This window comes from Argiope bruennichi, chromosome 6, assembly GCF_947563725.1.
Source record: "Argiope bruennichi chromosome 6, qqArgBrue1.1, whole genome shotgun sequence".
Lineage (NCBI taxonomy): Eukaryota > Metazoa > Arthropoda > Arachnida > Araneae > Araneidae > Argiope > Argiope bruennichi.
Genome location: NC_079156.1, coordinates 9,711,712 through 9,728,492, shown reverse-complemented (window position 1 = coordinate 9,728,492; position 16,781 = coordinate 9,711,712). Strand labels below are relative to the sequence as shown.

General features: G+C 31.6%; 1 protein-coding gene across 1 annotated transcript; it reads left to right on the top strand.

The window, feature by feature from the left end:
• Positions 1-36: 36 nt before the first annotated feature.
• On the top strand, positions 37-11,487 carry LOC129971277 (dynein light chain Tctex-type 1-like). Its single transcript, XM_056084898.1, has 5 exons — positions 37-117; positions 4,419-4,466; positions 7,373-7,493; positions 10,090-10,167; positions 11,387-11,487. Exons 1-5 carry the CDS (start codon positions 37-39, stop codon positions 11,485-11,487), a joined length of 429 nt encoding a protein of 142 aa, XP_055940873.1.
• The last annotated feature ends 5,294 nt before the right edge of the window (positions 11,488-16,781 follow it).

The following is a 16,781-nucleotide window of genomic DNA, read 5'->3' as shown; positions in this document are numbered from 1 at the left end:
GTTTTGCTATCACTTCACTTAAATTAGAAAACACTTATGGCTAGAACTCTTCAGGTTATGTCATTTTTCATTGGTACTCGATCTGAGATAGTGACACTTGTTTGTAGTGACAATTGGGTGAGAGTCATTAACGTCTAATCAATGCTCATCACCAAGAAGAGTAGGCTGAAATTTGTATAGGTTTAGTAAATTTTATGGTTGTTCGCTATAAAGTTTGTAGGACCCAAAAATCGAAAATTTATTGATTTGGACAGAAAAACTCAGAGTCTTAGAAAATCTCTCTTTGCTTAATTAATATATCAATGAATTATACTACATGTATTAGTAAATATTTTAAGCTTTTCATTGACAATTTTTCTATCAACAGCAGATTTCATTTAACTTTTAATAATACATACAGAATTCTAATAACTCATACAATCAGTTCTCAAAAAGATCGTTAATCTATAATTAATGTCTTGAAAGCATCAACCGCTGTACGCGTGTTCTCATAATCCTAAATTTATAGCTTGAGGTTTTAGAAAACGGCCAGCCGTTGTAAATAGATGCGACCGCTTTCATTCATATTGGTAAATGCTTAGGGAAAAACTTTTTATAATATAATCACTGGCGAACTCAAACAAGCAAGCAAATCTATTGGATGTTTAATAAGAAGATTTAGTAGATTATTTCATCCAGCTTTAATGACGAAATAATCTACTAGTTCTATATAATCTAATTCTAGCTAATTTCAGCGTTGAAAGAATGGGATCGTCTGCATCCAGAAATGCGTACATTTTTTTAAAGACATCATGAGAAACATTCACAAAGTGAGTCTCTAGTGCCCTGTGAAGGGTGAAAGAACAAAGTTTCCCACAGACGAATATGGATCTTTCGTTAATTTAAGAGAAACAAAAATAAAATGAAAATTAAGAAGTATTTTTGGTTTAGTTAATAAAGAAAATCGAAAAAGCAGTACAGGGAGCTGAGGATTGTGGAAAAGTTTAGTTCAGTTGCATTAACGTCCCGTTTTAAAGCAACACTAGGGTTATTTTGGGACGAACCTCGTCATTTTGAACCGCGATCTGAATGCCTGATATCTGATCTGCCGCGACACCTGTGCTGGCATCCCCTCTCCAAACTTCCGCACCACACCAGTTGGAGGAATTTTGGTCCCGACGGATTCAGCGTGCATTACGTGCTACCGTTTACACTACGGTTCTTCGGTAGAATCGGGTCTCGAATCTGAAATACTCCGGTTCCGAGACCTTACCAGCAGGCCACCGCGACCCCGATGACTGTTGAAAAAGAATAAAGATGCTTAATCATCTTAAATTTACCTACTAGATTCAGACTTGCGACAGATAAGTAACCGTATACAATGAAGCCCAGGCCATATCCATGTGAATACGCCTTCCTCATATATCTTCTTCCTTTTTTTAAACTTCAATTCTCATATACCCCCACCAAAGTCGAGAGGAGAGCTAAGATTAAAAAGGCGTTTAAATCTAAAAATTATATGTAAAATATTTTTGACCAAATATGACATAACCACCGTAGGCGGCCAGCTGGTTCACTCATAAAATAAATTCTATTGGTCCATACTTTCTTTATACAAAACACAATTAAGTTGATTATTGAACAAATTTAATTTTTGCTATACTGAAAGCATTAATTGTAGAACCAACCAAGAAATAAATTTCAAAACTCGGAGAAGACTGTACAAAGCATCAATTTTTATTTGAAGTAAATTTTGATTTAATTCAAATAGTAAAATATTTGAATAACATAAACTGTATTTAATAATTTACTATTAAATATAGTTTTAATAGTTTAAAACTATATTTAGTTGAAATATCCTAATATTTGATTGCGTTTGTATTTATTTGAATATTAAAAATTGTATAAAAAATTGTAGATTGAAAAGTTACATTAAAAATTCCTTTATAATAAAAATAAAATAAAGTATTTCAACAAAAATATCTTAAATAATTTAAATGGGGGAGGTGTTTAGAAAATTCAAATGATTGAATATTTGAAAAAAAAAAAAAAATGAAATTTTTTTAAAGCACCAAAAATAACTATTTTTCTCACAAGTAATCTAAATTTAGATATAAAAAATACATTCGGTTTAGCATGAATATGCAGTGAACCAAACTTGTAGACCATTGGAAAAATAAGATAAATTCGATCCGTTACGATCCTGAACTCGATCATTAGTTACAGAAATAATGGCTGCTCCTTAAATAGTAGTATTTGGAACCATTAAGGGGGCCTGGAAGGGTTACAAGGGGGTTTTGAGAACTTTCCTAAAAATGCTTTTCTAGTAAGGGTCTAAAAATGGCGCAAAATCCAGCTTTACACTAATCTCTGTTACACTATAAATAAAGATAAATAACGAACACATAAATCTTGTTTAAATACTTAGATATATTGATTTAAGTTAAATTTATGAAATCGCTATTTTAAAATTCGAAATAATCACTCAGCTTAGAGAATTGAAAGTGAGATTATTTTTATGTTATTCTTTTTTTTTTCCTTTCATGATGATCGCTTATTTTTTGATATCCTACTCATCATAAAATTTTCTGTTTATCTAATTAAAAAAAATGTATTTGCGTCTTCCTGTATTTTTTTTTGTTAATATTTGTTTAGGAAGAGTTTTATTTCAAATTTAGCGACAGTATTATTTTCTACACAGTGTGATCTGAAGCTTGTATATGGTTACTTTATATTTGCAAGTATCAAGACGATAATGGTAATTTATCGCTGCTTTATTTGATAGTTTTCAAACTTTTGTTTATCGGCTAATATGTTTTAAGTGCCTTTTAAATTGCTAGTATATCTTTAAGAAATAAAGTAAAATAGCAATTTGCTTATTTTGTGAATTTTCAATGCCATTTTCAAAGTAATTTTGGTTTTTGTTATTATTATTGATATGGATGAATTGGGAAGTAATTTCGGTTGGACTGAAAAACACTGTAATGTCGCATCGCCAACTTCGCAGTAGTTTCGCCAACAATTATTGTGATGATAGCCAACCATCAGGTCTTTACCGTGCAAATCCTAAATATCAAATTTGAGGGAAGAATTGAAAAAAAGAAAATACTAATTTGGCAGCAGTAACATGCTTATAAATACAAAAATTACAATTATAAGTACAATAATTCTCAACTATTCCCTTTCCACCTCAGGAAATTAAGAGATTGTGAAACAGTAATAAGAGAAAAACTTTAAAAAAATTAATATGTCTTGTTTTTCGAAGTGGATTTGTATGATTAGTTATTTATTTACTATAGAAAAAAATATTTTGAGAACAATATTTTATTAGACTTGAGAGCTTGGTGTTTCAAAATGAATTTTCCCAATCTTGCCAGATTTGTAAACTAAGAATCAGATGAACGAAATAAAATGGTTGGCAGTCACTACTAACGATCGTCGAAATATCAGGGAACTTGGCGACTCTCTTCTCGACTTCTGGTATCTTTTCCTCGAATCAAATTGAATATCGTGATTATTATATCGATTGGTTCTTTTGTCGTATATTGTTGAATCCAACGTTTGAAAATGTTGCTATGTATCTTTTTGGTCTCTCTCTGGAAAGTATTTAAACACCTTCGAGCGTTTCTGGCATTTTTGAGATATTTAGAAACATTTTATGAAAACAGCGGTTTTTTTTTCAGGCCTATCTTGTAATTCTTTTTAAGTCTACGATAAAATGGAAAGCATTTTAAATAAATTTAAAATTTATTGTGTTGCGATCTACATAAAAATGGCATTCAGAAGTATTTAGAAAATTAAACGTAGTATAAGCAGATTTGCGTAAAATTGTTTTATATGAAAATCTTTCCTGCGAAAAATTAAGCTTTTTATATAAAAATCGGTACTTGTCCGTTTTAACGGCTACAAAAATCGCCAAGAAAAAATTCCCCAAATTATAAAAATATATTCAAGTGCATAAATATACATATAATAAATATGTACATAGATATAGAAAAAATCACGTGAGAATCACATTCGCCAAATTGGCGGAATTTTTTCTTGGCGCTTTTTGTAGCCGTTACAACCGACAAGTACCTATAAGTCCTTTATGAGCATTTCATTAAATGAATCATTAATGCTGGAAGAAGTGAACTTCACTGATGCATTAAAAACAAACAGCCAAGTGAAATTTTATGAATGTGCATGAAAAATTGCAATAAAAGGATATCCTGTCAGATGAATACTATAGATACTATAGGAAAAAGCGATCTTCATTACTTAAAGAAGTAAAATCTTCTTGATTATGTAAATGAATTTATTTTTTCTAGTTTATTTAAAGATATTTATTTAAATAAATAAATAAAAACGTTAAAGACATAATTAAAACATGTCGGCAAACCTGACATTTTTGATCAAGAATTGCAATTCATACTAAGGCTTTTATTTTGTCTTTTTAGAGCCAGAAGGATTCGGATGAAAATGTCTACGAAGGATTTGTCAGAAAGGTAAATATCACTCCCCGCTAATATTTCAGAAAAATCACTCTAATATATTATAAATGATCTTCCTCATTTATGATAGTTAGTCTCCAATTATCAGACCTAACGTGGCCAAAGGGCAGTCCACCATTTAGGTTAGAGTTATAAATGCTCACTTTCTATTCTATTCAAATCATTGGAAATATCATTTTGACACTAAAAACAGTTCTAATTCCTGTTTCCGAACTTAATACCGTCCAGCAATTTATAAAATTTTTTTATGAACTGCATTATTTATTTTAAAAGAATAAAATTACTGTATAGTCCAAGAATAAAAATATTTTATACATTTTAATGTAAATTATGATGTATAACTTCATTGCAGAAAATATAAAATCATATTCAGTCTTCGGAATGAATACATAAAATTTTGCTATAAAAACATTGAATTAAAATCTAGATTTCAAGTTTTCAAAAATTATTTAAATATTTGTATTTGTTTTTTCATTAATAATGACTACAGAATGTAAATTAACTTTTAAAGACAGGTCTGTTATGAACTTTAGTTTTCAAAAAAAATCAAAGTCCTACCTAAGAAAATTTCTTCGGATTTTAGTCCGGATACTTAAATGTTTATTGTAAAATAACTTGTTACTCGAATTTTACTATGAAGAAACATTAATGAATCATTTACTCCCAGTGGTCAGTGTCTATTTATGTAGTAAAGCAGCTGCTAGACTTGAAGGAGTGCAAATCAGAACTCTTGGAAAGCTCATTCGGAAAAATAGGCAAATTCTGTGGGCAATTTCTCAACTCTATATTTGATAAATTTAGCTGAAATTTCCATGAGCTTTTTCTATAGTACCGCATTTTCGGTTTATGATACAGGCAATCGTTTCTGCAATCAAACGACTACAAACTTTCCACAATGAAAAAAAAAGTTATTTACACCTTAAAGTAATTCATTTCGATTAATATCGTTCTTATACAGTATGCACTAAAATATACAGTACTGAAATGAAAAGATGAACAAAATTACATTATTGTCATGTGTGAGTTTATTTTTTCTCAAAAGAAATTAACAACATACGTACACACTATTAGCGTGTTACCACGATATGCGTAATGTAAGTGTTCAAAGTATGTACCACTTCGCTGTAGACTGTGTTCATATCGTTCACGAAGATTTTCAAACATATTCCATAAACAAAGGTTGCTGCAGACTCCCGCAAAAAGAGATGATTTTCTCACGTAATGCTGGCGCAGTTCTTGGGGGATCTTCACAGTTGAACACACTCTCTTTTAATCTCCTTCCGTTAACACAGTACACTACAAGAACGGCAAAATTTCGTAACAATAGACAGCATAACTGTGTTACTTGGTGGCGTCTTATTAAACTTCTCCTGGAATTGTTCTGGCACCTTTTTCAAACTTGGTCCACCTTCACGACCGCTTCCGTATGAGCGGAAATAATGCTCAACTATAAATACTCTTTCCTCCGATGAGAGACCCACTTCCAACAACAACTGACTACGTAACACAACTTCCTTTTCACTACTTCGAACACGTGTAGCTGGATCTATGTCCCGTCGACAAACGCAACCGCGTGTTCGAGATAAGCGAGTTTCAATATTGTATATTTTGGCGCATACTGTATGATCTATACCTACTTTTTTGACTCGCACAGCTGAACATAGACAAACCAACAATAAACACTCTCCGAATTAAAAATTCAGATGGAGGCTCTTAAATCTCTCTTCATGTGACACTGCAATTTCATGGTAGTTCATCTATTTGAATGTTGCACCGTGAAGTCACTTTTCTTTGTCCTTCAGTATGATTTTAAAATTCATGTAGTCGTCAGCATCTTTTCTCAGAAGAGCAATAACCGGGTCTCAGTAAGGTATCTGGTGAGCTTTCTTACTAAGCTGCAGAAACACCCCATCCCCGTTTTGTTTTCGGATTTTTCTGGAGTTGCATTGAGGACAGCTAAAAGCTAAAAACTGGCAGCTGAGTTCCCAACACTTACGTCCCAGGATCGTCGTGCCTCTTTAGAGTAACATTTTTTGTTGTTGTTTTTAGTACCAACACGGTAGTAAAATATCAGAAGGAGAAAAAAAATCCCGTTTATTTATTACTAACGCCTTTTGACGTCTAACTGGTTCACCGAATGTGTTTCATTTTAATAAAATCTCTTATGATATTCTTCAATCTAGATGTTTATAATATTGACACTTATCAACATCGTATTTTTAAACGTAAAATTAGATTGGAAATATACCATGTGTTGGACATATACTATGTTTAGTAGTTTCACACCTATTCTGCTTGCGAGTCCCTAGTGCCATATGATGCCAAATTTGTATGTTTGTGTGCAATATTTGAGTACACACTGTCTGTCTATGAGGCTGCAACTTCACTTTCTTATTTCTCATGAAAAATACGCAGTATATCTAATATTAAAGCAATGTAGCATTTTATTTGTGTTATAACAGCGCGTCTAACAATGAATAAGCAGACTGAAACATACGGATGAAACTAAAATTTAAAGTAAATTTAAATCACTATCCTGAAATATCATCGGATGGAAATTCTTTGGCTCCATTCATTTCTAAAAATTTGACCCCTCCCTACACGATTTCTAAATTTGACACCAGACCCGCTCACACGACGGTTCTTCGGTGGAATCACGTCTCGAACCTGAAACCCTCCGGTTCCGAAGATAAGGCCTTACCACAAGACCACTGCAGCCCTTATATCAGTTTAAAAAAGTAGAAAACGAATCATTTTGATGATCTGTGGCACTTTTTTTCTCTTTAATATTTTCTTCCTTCTAATATTTAAAAAAGATTTTTGACATATATGTGCAAGTAGAATAAAAACCAAACGTATGCCCATTTCCCACAAGATAATACATTTATTTCTTACATCAGGCCATAAGAGAAGTGTTGTGGGGAAAGACGTACGATCATCACAAGCTGATGCAGTGGATCGATGATCTTCTCAGGAAGATATTAGATCAGCTGGCTGATTTCCGAATTGAAAAGTACTTAGGTAAAATATTGATGGATTTCTTTTCCTAGATTAAAAAAAAAAGATTTTTCATTATCTTTACGCCACGCACAGTTTACAGTGAATATCAAGACGTTTAGCGTTATTTTGGCTTCCTTTCCGTCTACTCCGCTATGTCGGATATGCTGACAGCCAGAGACGTAAAGTGTGTAAGACTTCATACAGGTTCATTTAGGGGCGTTATTTTGTGATTTTCGGAAGAAAATTTACTATGGAAATATAATTTTTTATAATTTTTTTTGCCAGTCAATAATAAGTAAGCAGCCTGAACGAAAATTATATTGCAAATCAACAGCGACTGATATAGTCTGAACGAAAAAAAAAAAAAAAAAATAGTCACTTGTGACTGACAAGGTATGAAATGAAAATATACTGTCAGTCATCTGTGACTGATACAGCGATTGAATTGTTACAGAGAATAACGAGGATTTTAGTTTCTTCGTAATTAATAATTACGAATGCCTATGGTATCAACTAATTCGTCCGTAATATTGATCTCCAGTCTATTAAATTATTTGTATGGAAAGCATAAGTATTTAGAATTTTTTCTTTATTTTTTGATAAGACTGAAAAATCCGAATTTAATAAAAATTGTAATATGTACAAAAATGAATTCATTCTTTTTTAAACATATTTTGAAGATCAAGTTTATATAATTATTAATAATAATTATATAAAAATAAAGGAAAAATAATAGCAAAAAAAAAAAAAAAAAACAGGTCAGAAAATTTTCAAAAGACATACGTCACAATGCAAAACTGATGAAAATATACAACTTTTTGAAAAGAAAAACAAAATAACCTAGAAATAAAGCTAAACTTCACAACAGACAATGAAGAAAATATTTAGTTCTTAAAAAAGAATTAACATCAAAATTTTTCAAAAATTAAATATTTGGATGCGTAAAAGTTTCATATTTTTTTCTTAATTATGAGGGCAAATATTGATTCCGAAATGAAATGAAGCTAAAAATATGTAATTAGAAAGAGAAAACTAAGAATCAAACATGTGATAACCCTATAACAAAAGTATTAGTTCGAGAAATATTTCATTAGCTGATAAAATGAAATGAAAATATTTTCACTTAATGTGCTTGAACTGAAAAACAGATTTTACAAAGTTTATATCATCTAATATAAAGGGTGTCCAATGAAAAGTGTACAAGTTGCAAGAAAAGAATATCTTTATTGGAAATCTAAAAACGCCATGGGCCTTGTAACACAGATCCCATCGCTAGGTAGCAGGTCTACGCTTATGCTGTAGAAAGATGGTGGTTGATTCATCAGGAAGTCCTGCACAGCTTTCTTCACTTCGTTGTCCGAATGGAAACGTGTCCCCTTTAATGCTCTCTTAAGTAGCCAAAGATGTGGAGGTCACAGGGTGACAAACCCGGACTGTACGGCGGGTGTTCCAACGCTCCTCAGCGGAATTTTTTTTAAAGATCGTCTTGGTGTCACGTGAGACGTGTGGGCGGGCATTGTCATGGAGAAGGATCACTTGTTGTGTGAGACAATCTGGTCGTTTGGTTTTGATTACTTTCCGAGTTTCGCCAGAGAACTGTAGAATTGTGTTGAATTGATAATGTTCCCTTGGGACAAGAAATCAATCAAGAGTGGTGCGAATCAGTCGAAGAATCAGAAACTGTACTACCGCGCGTTGTTAAGATCTGGACGCATCCATGTATAATACACCTTTCGATCAATTTCCTCTACCACGAACAGCTTTCACCGTTGAACGCCGTATGCAATACACCCTTTCTACCGCCGTTTATATTCCTTTCGGTAGCGCTACTAGAGCTGCAGTCATTCTGCGCAATCGCAAGTGTCCACTTTTCATTTGGGCAACTCTTATAGAATGAAAGTCAAAGTCTTCTTTAGAGTTATTGTGCTAACATGTAAAGGAAGACGAACAACAATAAAGATTATTAATGAAAATCAACGAAAAGATTTTTTTTTTAAAAATTTTATTATCTGCTGAAACTTCTTTTACTTAAAGTTAATTTCATTGAAACTTTGATCGTATCAAAATAAGTTTCTTAAATATATATATAAAAAAAACTTTCTAAATATAAATTTATTTATTTAGAAAGTTAATTATTTCAATTTTAGAGCTAAACAATGTTTTTAAAAGTAAAATTAGATAATCCTTATAGTAATGGCAAATAGGTGCATAAAATAAAAGCCGTCATTTATGTCATAAAATTATTATTATTATTATTTTACCGCAGAAACTTTTTTAACATATCTGCTGTAATAAATTCAAAAGCGCTATGTATTGCAAGATTTGGAACAATAAACGTAGAATTAGCTAATCGAGAATTTTCTGAAAATGTATATTAACTAAGATGAATAGATTATCTCTTCATTATTGAGTAATGCAGACCTGTAACCGATTTTATATTTTCATTGGTCTTTTTAAAATTCTTTTCAGAAAATGTATGCAATCATTTTTGTAAAATTTAGGTTGGAAATTATAAGACAGAATTTACAACTTAATTTAAATGTTAGAAGACAGCTCTTAAGATTTCTAACAGAACAATTTGCCCCAAGTTTTCAAATGTTCCTGCTTTGTGTTACAGTACTTTGCAATGTTCAAAGCAAGTGTGGAGCCGGTGAAAATATAGCTGTGTCTTTACACTGGGATGCGGAAACAGACGGTAGGTAATGAATTAACTAAAATTATTCACTTTCATTATATTTTAAAGATTAGTATTTGAATTATATTATATATGCTAAAAATCCTAACAAAGAGAATAAAGGAAATGGATCAAATCTCGATATTCATTGCTGCTTTGATTGTTTCTCTCCCTCATTTTCTTCCGCACAACATATGGAACCACATTCACTGTAAACATTAGACTTATCTTGCCACCATGTAATAATACTACAACATTCCTAAATTCAATTTAACATGATGTATTCTACCTGCGCGCCAATGGTCCCCCAGCAATCTGCTGGAAATCAAATGTGACCGTGGCTCCCAGACTGCTCTACTTAGACTAAAAAGGGGTCACCTTAAGTGTCTTTCCTTTGAAAGTGTTAGAAAATCCACCCCACTTGTAAAAATTGTTGTGACCATCCAGCTTCATCGGATCGCATTCTGAGTTGCATCGGACTTTCCAAGGGAGACTTAACATCCAATCCCTTTATTATTATAGATTTCTTGGCGGTCAACAACCTGCTGGAGCTGATCTGACAAATGTCAGATCTTTTGAGGATAAGCAACAGCAACAACATTCCTATATATGTTATTACTTTAGCAGTGCTGGGTAAAGATTGAGGAATAAAAAATATATTTACTTAGAAATTCGGGGATAGTTGTATGCTCTGGGGCCAAATTTCACAAGTTGTAGTACACATTTGCTCTAAATTAGATCTTCAAACAATGCAACTGGGCAACTCTATATAACTCTTTCATTTTGAACTAAATATTATTATCAAACGTAAATTGAAAGTAACTGTAATCTTTAAAATTACTGAGATTTTTCCTCCGGTTATAAAATTGTATTCAACATACTAGCTTGCGTCGAATGATGTCTGACATTGTAAGCAGTAGAAATTCATCCTTTTATGAAGAATCAGCTATCATCTCAAATATTCCAGTACGACTTGTGATTTGTTTTTGGAGGAAAGAAATATCAAGTGTTGCCAATACGTACTTTAAAAATTTCTTTATTCTATATATATAAATAAAAAATACAAATAGGGTGTCCATATATTCTGACATTGCGTTACCAGCCCCTACTATATTCCCCAACAATTCTGAAATGTTCTTTCAAGTGATTATATATAATTTGAATTATATATATTAAAAAACTATGTTCAATAATTTGCTTTGAATAAAGGAAATGTTACCACTGTTAATATCGTTTGCAGTTTCTTCAACTGTTCGTTGGGAAAATGATTCCATGGTATGCGTCGTGCAAGTTATCAGCATGCAGATGCTGTATGGAAGCGTGAGTGCGAAAGAAGATTGAAGAAAAATATAAGATTTGTAAAACACTTAATTCTTTCCAATCATTTATCTTGAATAAAGATTATTGAAACTACGGAGAAAAAAAGACGCATATATTCTTTCTGATGCAGGAGTATAATATGAATATGCCAAAAAAATTCTATCATTGAATTTTATTTCAACTAATTTTCATTACAGAGTCACATGTTAATCTTCGAACATTTGCCAACGTTGAACTAAAATAACAAGGTATAATTTCTTTTTGTTGTTATTCAGAAAAAACATGGATTCGTGGCCTCAATCTATTTTTAATAGTCACTTATTTCAAATTAATTGATTTTGTTTCTAGTCTTTTTACTGTATCTTCTTAAATACAAAGTGGAATATCAAATGTTTTTGCAGTTTTCAAGACCCCATCCTACTTGAGAACACTTCTTTTACAGCTTTTTCCAAGTTTTTCTGGTTATGATTGTTTATTTGTCTTCCTCTAATAAATTCTCAGCATTTTGGATTCTTCAAAAAATTATTATTTTGTTTTAAATCGTGGGGTAAAAAGAGGAATGGTCCATTAAAAAGTATACGGACACTGCTGTTTATTGAGAAAGGAATTACTACATAAAAAATTGTAAATGTCTTTCGCTACAGAAATATGTTCTCTATAAATGTATGACATATTTTTTCATGCAAATGACTTGTTTAGATTGACACAAATTCGATTTTTCAAAATAACAACACCTAATTTCGCGTTCATATCGGAATTCACTAGGTTAAAATATCTCCATTACGCATAACGTTTTGTAATTTTAACGGCTGAAGAGCTATAAGCAATTGAAAATTTGAATTCCCAATGTTAAATGGGAATTCCCTTTTTTTCAAATATATATTTAAATACATAACAGATCTTTGAAAATAATTATTTTTATGCATTATAATATTCAATAAAAAGATAAAAATGATGCATTTTAAAAATATATTCAAGCATATTTTATATTTTAAATTTACAAATTTTTTTGAATAGAAAATCATAAAAACTTTGATGCCACTCGAAGGGACAAGGCATGAAACATCGCTGTTTCACATTTTATCCAATTCCGTCGCTAATTTTTCAGATATGCAGCAAAAATCGAATGCTTTTGAACAGCAACAACTGCTAGAACACAGAAATAATGACGTCATGATCCATGGTTGGTAATCCATTCTACCCCACTCTCCCTACTCTGCTGCAAATTCCGGGGAAATGTCATTGAAGTTGCTTAGTTCGAAAGTTTTATGTTATGAGCACACTCTTTCTTCTATGTTGGACCCGGGTTGACATGAGCACTCAGATTTTTATTAATTTCCGAAATCCTATCGAAGAAGAGTAAAGTGCGAGGTTGCATGAATTTTGCAAATGAACACGAGGAGTGCTTTGTTGTTGGAGATTGACTTTTTTTCCAATTTTCGACGTTGCATGTCATACAAATAATGGGCCAGTCTCATAAAAAGCGAACTCGCTCGTTTCATAAGGGATGAAAACAAGTTAGATGAAAACATTTATATACTTTGGTTGCTGAATAGAAAGCCGTGAAAAGAAAAACGCACATACTCATGCTTTTTGGATCTCTTGTTGAATTTTCATTCTGACTGCCATCGGTGGCTCTTCTAAACCTCCTGCCGGAATGGAAACTCTGATCAACTTAGTCCATATGCATAAGACTGATTTATTATTAAAAATTGTCAGCATACGGCACTTTTTTATGGAGGTGTAATTATGTTTCTAAAATTGTATGTTAATTGGGTGATTTTTTTTGTCGTCTTTTCACCGATTTTGGATTTTGTCCCTCTCCCCTTTCGTCATGAATATAAGAAACGAAAACCACCCACCTACTGTCAGGATAGTTAGTTCTGAGAGAGGATTACGTAATAATTACATTTCTGATTTCTTGATCCAATTTCCCCTTTTTTTTATTTAACTAATTTTACACGTGCTCTGTAAAACTACTAGCTTTAGCATTTTCTCATGCTCCAAGTGAAGGGAGAAAAATCCTTAATGCTTATAACATTCTTTCAAAGATACCTAAGATTCCCTTCCTAAATCCGCACGTATCAAAGAAATCCCTATCAAAATCTCGTAATAAAATAATTGAAGGGGAAATTTTTGATCTCTTCTGCTTTTGCGTCGCGATGTAAACTGAGGCATTACTAATCGCTTTGCATAACTTAAGTCTCCCTTGGTGAAATAAATCAAAGCTTTAAACTTTCAAAAGTTTCTTCACACACACACACACACACACACACACACACACACACACACACACACACACACACACACACATGAATATTAGGTTCACTAAGCAATCTTTGAATACCTTCTAATCTTCCTTAAAAAATTACAAAGATAGCTAAATTAAATTACCGAAAAACCTTTTTTTGCATAAGATATAAATATTTATTAAAGATGAATACAAAATTTAACCAAGCACTGCGAGTGAAATTGTGGAAGCGCGTGAACAAAATAATTAAAAATCGACAGAATTTTCATGCAACGGGTCCCACTAACGATAAACCAATCCTCTTTGTGCATGGAAATAATGTGTTTAATTAATAAAAAAAACCCAATCATTTTATTAATTGTTGCGAAATCTTCTCTGAAAGCTTTCTCGATCCCAGTACTTGCGAGCAAAGTTTCAGAAATACGCATGAATTTCTATAGAATGCAAATAATTTAAGAGTAAGTAGGGAGTAAATTATTTATGATTATTAACTTTTATTTTTCTAGTTAGGTTTTCAATTCATATATAATCGTAAAAATTGCAACTTTTTTTTCAATTTTATTATTTTTTTTGAAAATTTTATGTATTTGTTATAGAAAATAAATAAAAATAAATAATTCAAAAATAAAAATTGAAAGGTATCAATGTGGGACCTCATTGGTAATCAATATTTTCAAACTCATCTCGACAGAGGAGGGCTTTATAAATAGTAAAACTCTGCATTTAAAAGTATGATGATTAATGCTTTAAAATATATACAAAAATAATAATTTTTTTTGTTAAAGCACATTTTTTGTTTCATTTTTTAAATGTATAACTGATCCTTATTTAAACGATATTTTGGATTTAACTTTTGCGAATAATCAAGAGATTTTTTTGTTTTGTTTTGATACTTGTTATATCAAACTGATATAATGAATCCCTTAACTATCCTTTTAGTTTTTATGTCTTACTAAATCCAAATAGAATTCGGGAGAATTCGGCTCACTAAGATTCAGTTTTTCTCAACTTTGTATAAATCGGAATTGGAACATTTCTCATTTTTAAACTGGAAATATCCTAATTTTTTTAGTTGTTTACTTTTCCACTAGATGGAGCCAAGAAATAGGCCGAACGCTTCTATTCAGCATCGGTTAGTTTTCTGGATAATTGAGTAATATTAGAGGCAGGTAATTCTTCATCAAGTTGTTCTATTGCTCTTATTTGGGGCTGTTATAATCTATATAAAATGCTGTTCGCTATGTCAACATAAGGTGTTCCACATATTTCCGCATATTTCTTTAATAAAGCGCCAGTACGAAAAAAATAAATAAATAAATCTACTACTTGAATGAAAAATTATAATATTATTCGTTTCCGTTGAGTTCGCATCTTGAACTTGGAAGAATTCTTATTATGATTATTTTTGAAAGTAAAATGTTTTACAATTTTTGAAATGTTTCTTGGGGCTTTTCCAATAAATTTCTTCTAAAGTAAAATATTCTACAAGAAACATAAACGCCTAAAATTTTACAAAGTGTTCTAATATCATGAGAGCTTTAGCATGCCTGCAGTTGCTGCTTTTCTTACGTCTTTCTCAAAACATGTCATTAGTACTGTTCGTTTCTGTATCCTGACTCCACTTTTAACCCTCTGCACTCGGGTGGTGACTCCCACTCACCATTCAAGACGGTGCATCATTTTAACATTTTATTTATTTAATTTTGATTGTTAAAAATGTCTATAGAGTAGTAAAAAGATTCGAATTAATTATATGGGAAAATTTAACTTAAAAAAATTACATATGTTTATTTTTCGGAGCAATAAACAAGTCTTTGTATTAGGTGAATAATTATGCATAGAATTACTTTTCCAAGTGCAAAGGGTTAAAGATTCTGCCTTTCTGAGGGATGAGATACAGAAGATGAATGCATTTCCGAAGTTCTTCATTTTTTTACCTTGATTTCCGTCGCATTAGAACATTTTTCGTTCTGTTTTTTCCTATATGTTTGTGAGTATCCTGTCGTTTTTGATAGTACTATTTTAATCTAACTCAAAATTGCATATTAATTGCTTATATGACTAGTCCAAGTGGCAAAAAACTTTTAGAGCTGATACGAAAATATTTAATATAGTACCATTAAATGTGACTGAGATTAACTATCTCAAAATATTATCAAAAAATTGCACAACAAATAAAAAAAGTGGCTAAAAGTGTTAACCTGGAAATTATTATTATTTTGTAAATAAGAGAACTATCAAATGTAAGAATAGAAATCTTCCATTTATTCATCGTGATTTCATGTTCAGACCTTTAAAAGTCAATAAAAATCACCCTCAAGTATTTTATTGCGAATTAGTGTCTTTCTCCAACGATATTATGAGTTACCTACAGGTTTTACGCCTCCTGAATCTGTGCATAATTCGAGTTCACGTCATTGTTAAATGTAAATATCTCCTTTCATCTTTCCTCTCACTCTTATTTCGACAAAATAAACGCATCCTGACTCACGCACAAAAGTGCGGAAGGTTAAGTATCCAAGAATGAACAGAAGTTATTTGATAATCCGAACGCATTATCAATGCAGAAATGTATCTACAGGAAATAGCGCCCAGGGCAAAAATCAAAGCAACGCTACTTCTTTTTTAATTGAAATCCTTATATTCTTCTCATCGCAGCTCAGGTGCCATCCTCGTCATCTGACCGCGGTTCAAAATGACGGTATTCAGGTCGGTCCCAAAATAGCTCTAGCATTACTTTAAAACGGGACGTTAATAAAACTAAACCAAACTATCAAATACTGTGGAGCTATAAAGCGACAAATTAAATTTTATCAAGGAGTTTCTTTTCTTTCTTCATTGTCCTGTGAAATTCTAACTTATAGTGAAATATATTTAACTTTATCCCCCAAAAAATAATCATGAATATTAGATTAACAGCTTGTTATTCAATCAACGCTATTTTTCAATACAGCAAAGTTTATTATTGCTTGTGCGTTCTACCTTTAGCATTTTTATTTTGAGCGACATTTATTCCCGGCACTTTTCAGTCAATTAGTAGAGATTCAAAACAATCTGTGTATTA

What these genes read in the sequence shown, in the direction of transcription:
- LOC129971277 (XM_056084898.1), top strand. Translation starts at nt 37, where the DNA reads ATGGCTAGAACTCTTCAGGTTATGTCATTTTTCATTGGTACTCGATCT. An exon ending in TTGTTTGTAGTGACAATTGG is followed by an intron (nt 118 to 4,418) that starts GTGAGAGTCATT and finishes TTGTCTTTTTAG; the next exon opens with AGCCAGAAGGATTCGGATGA. An exon ending in CTGGGATGCGGAAACAGACG is followed by an intron (nt 10,168 to 11,386) that starts GTAGGTAATGAA and finishes TATCGTTTGCAG; the next exon opens with TTTCTTCAACTGTTCGTTGG.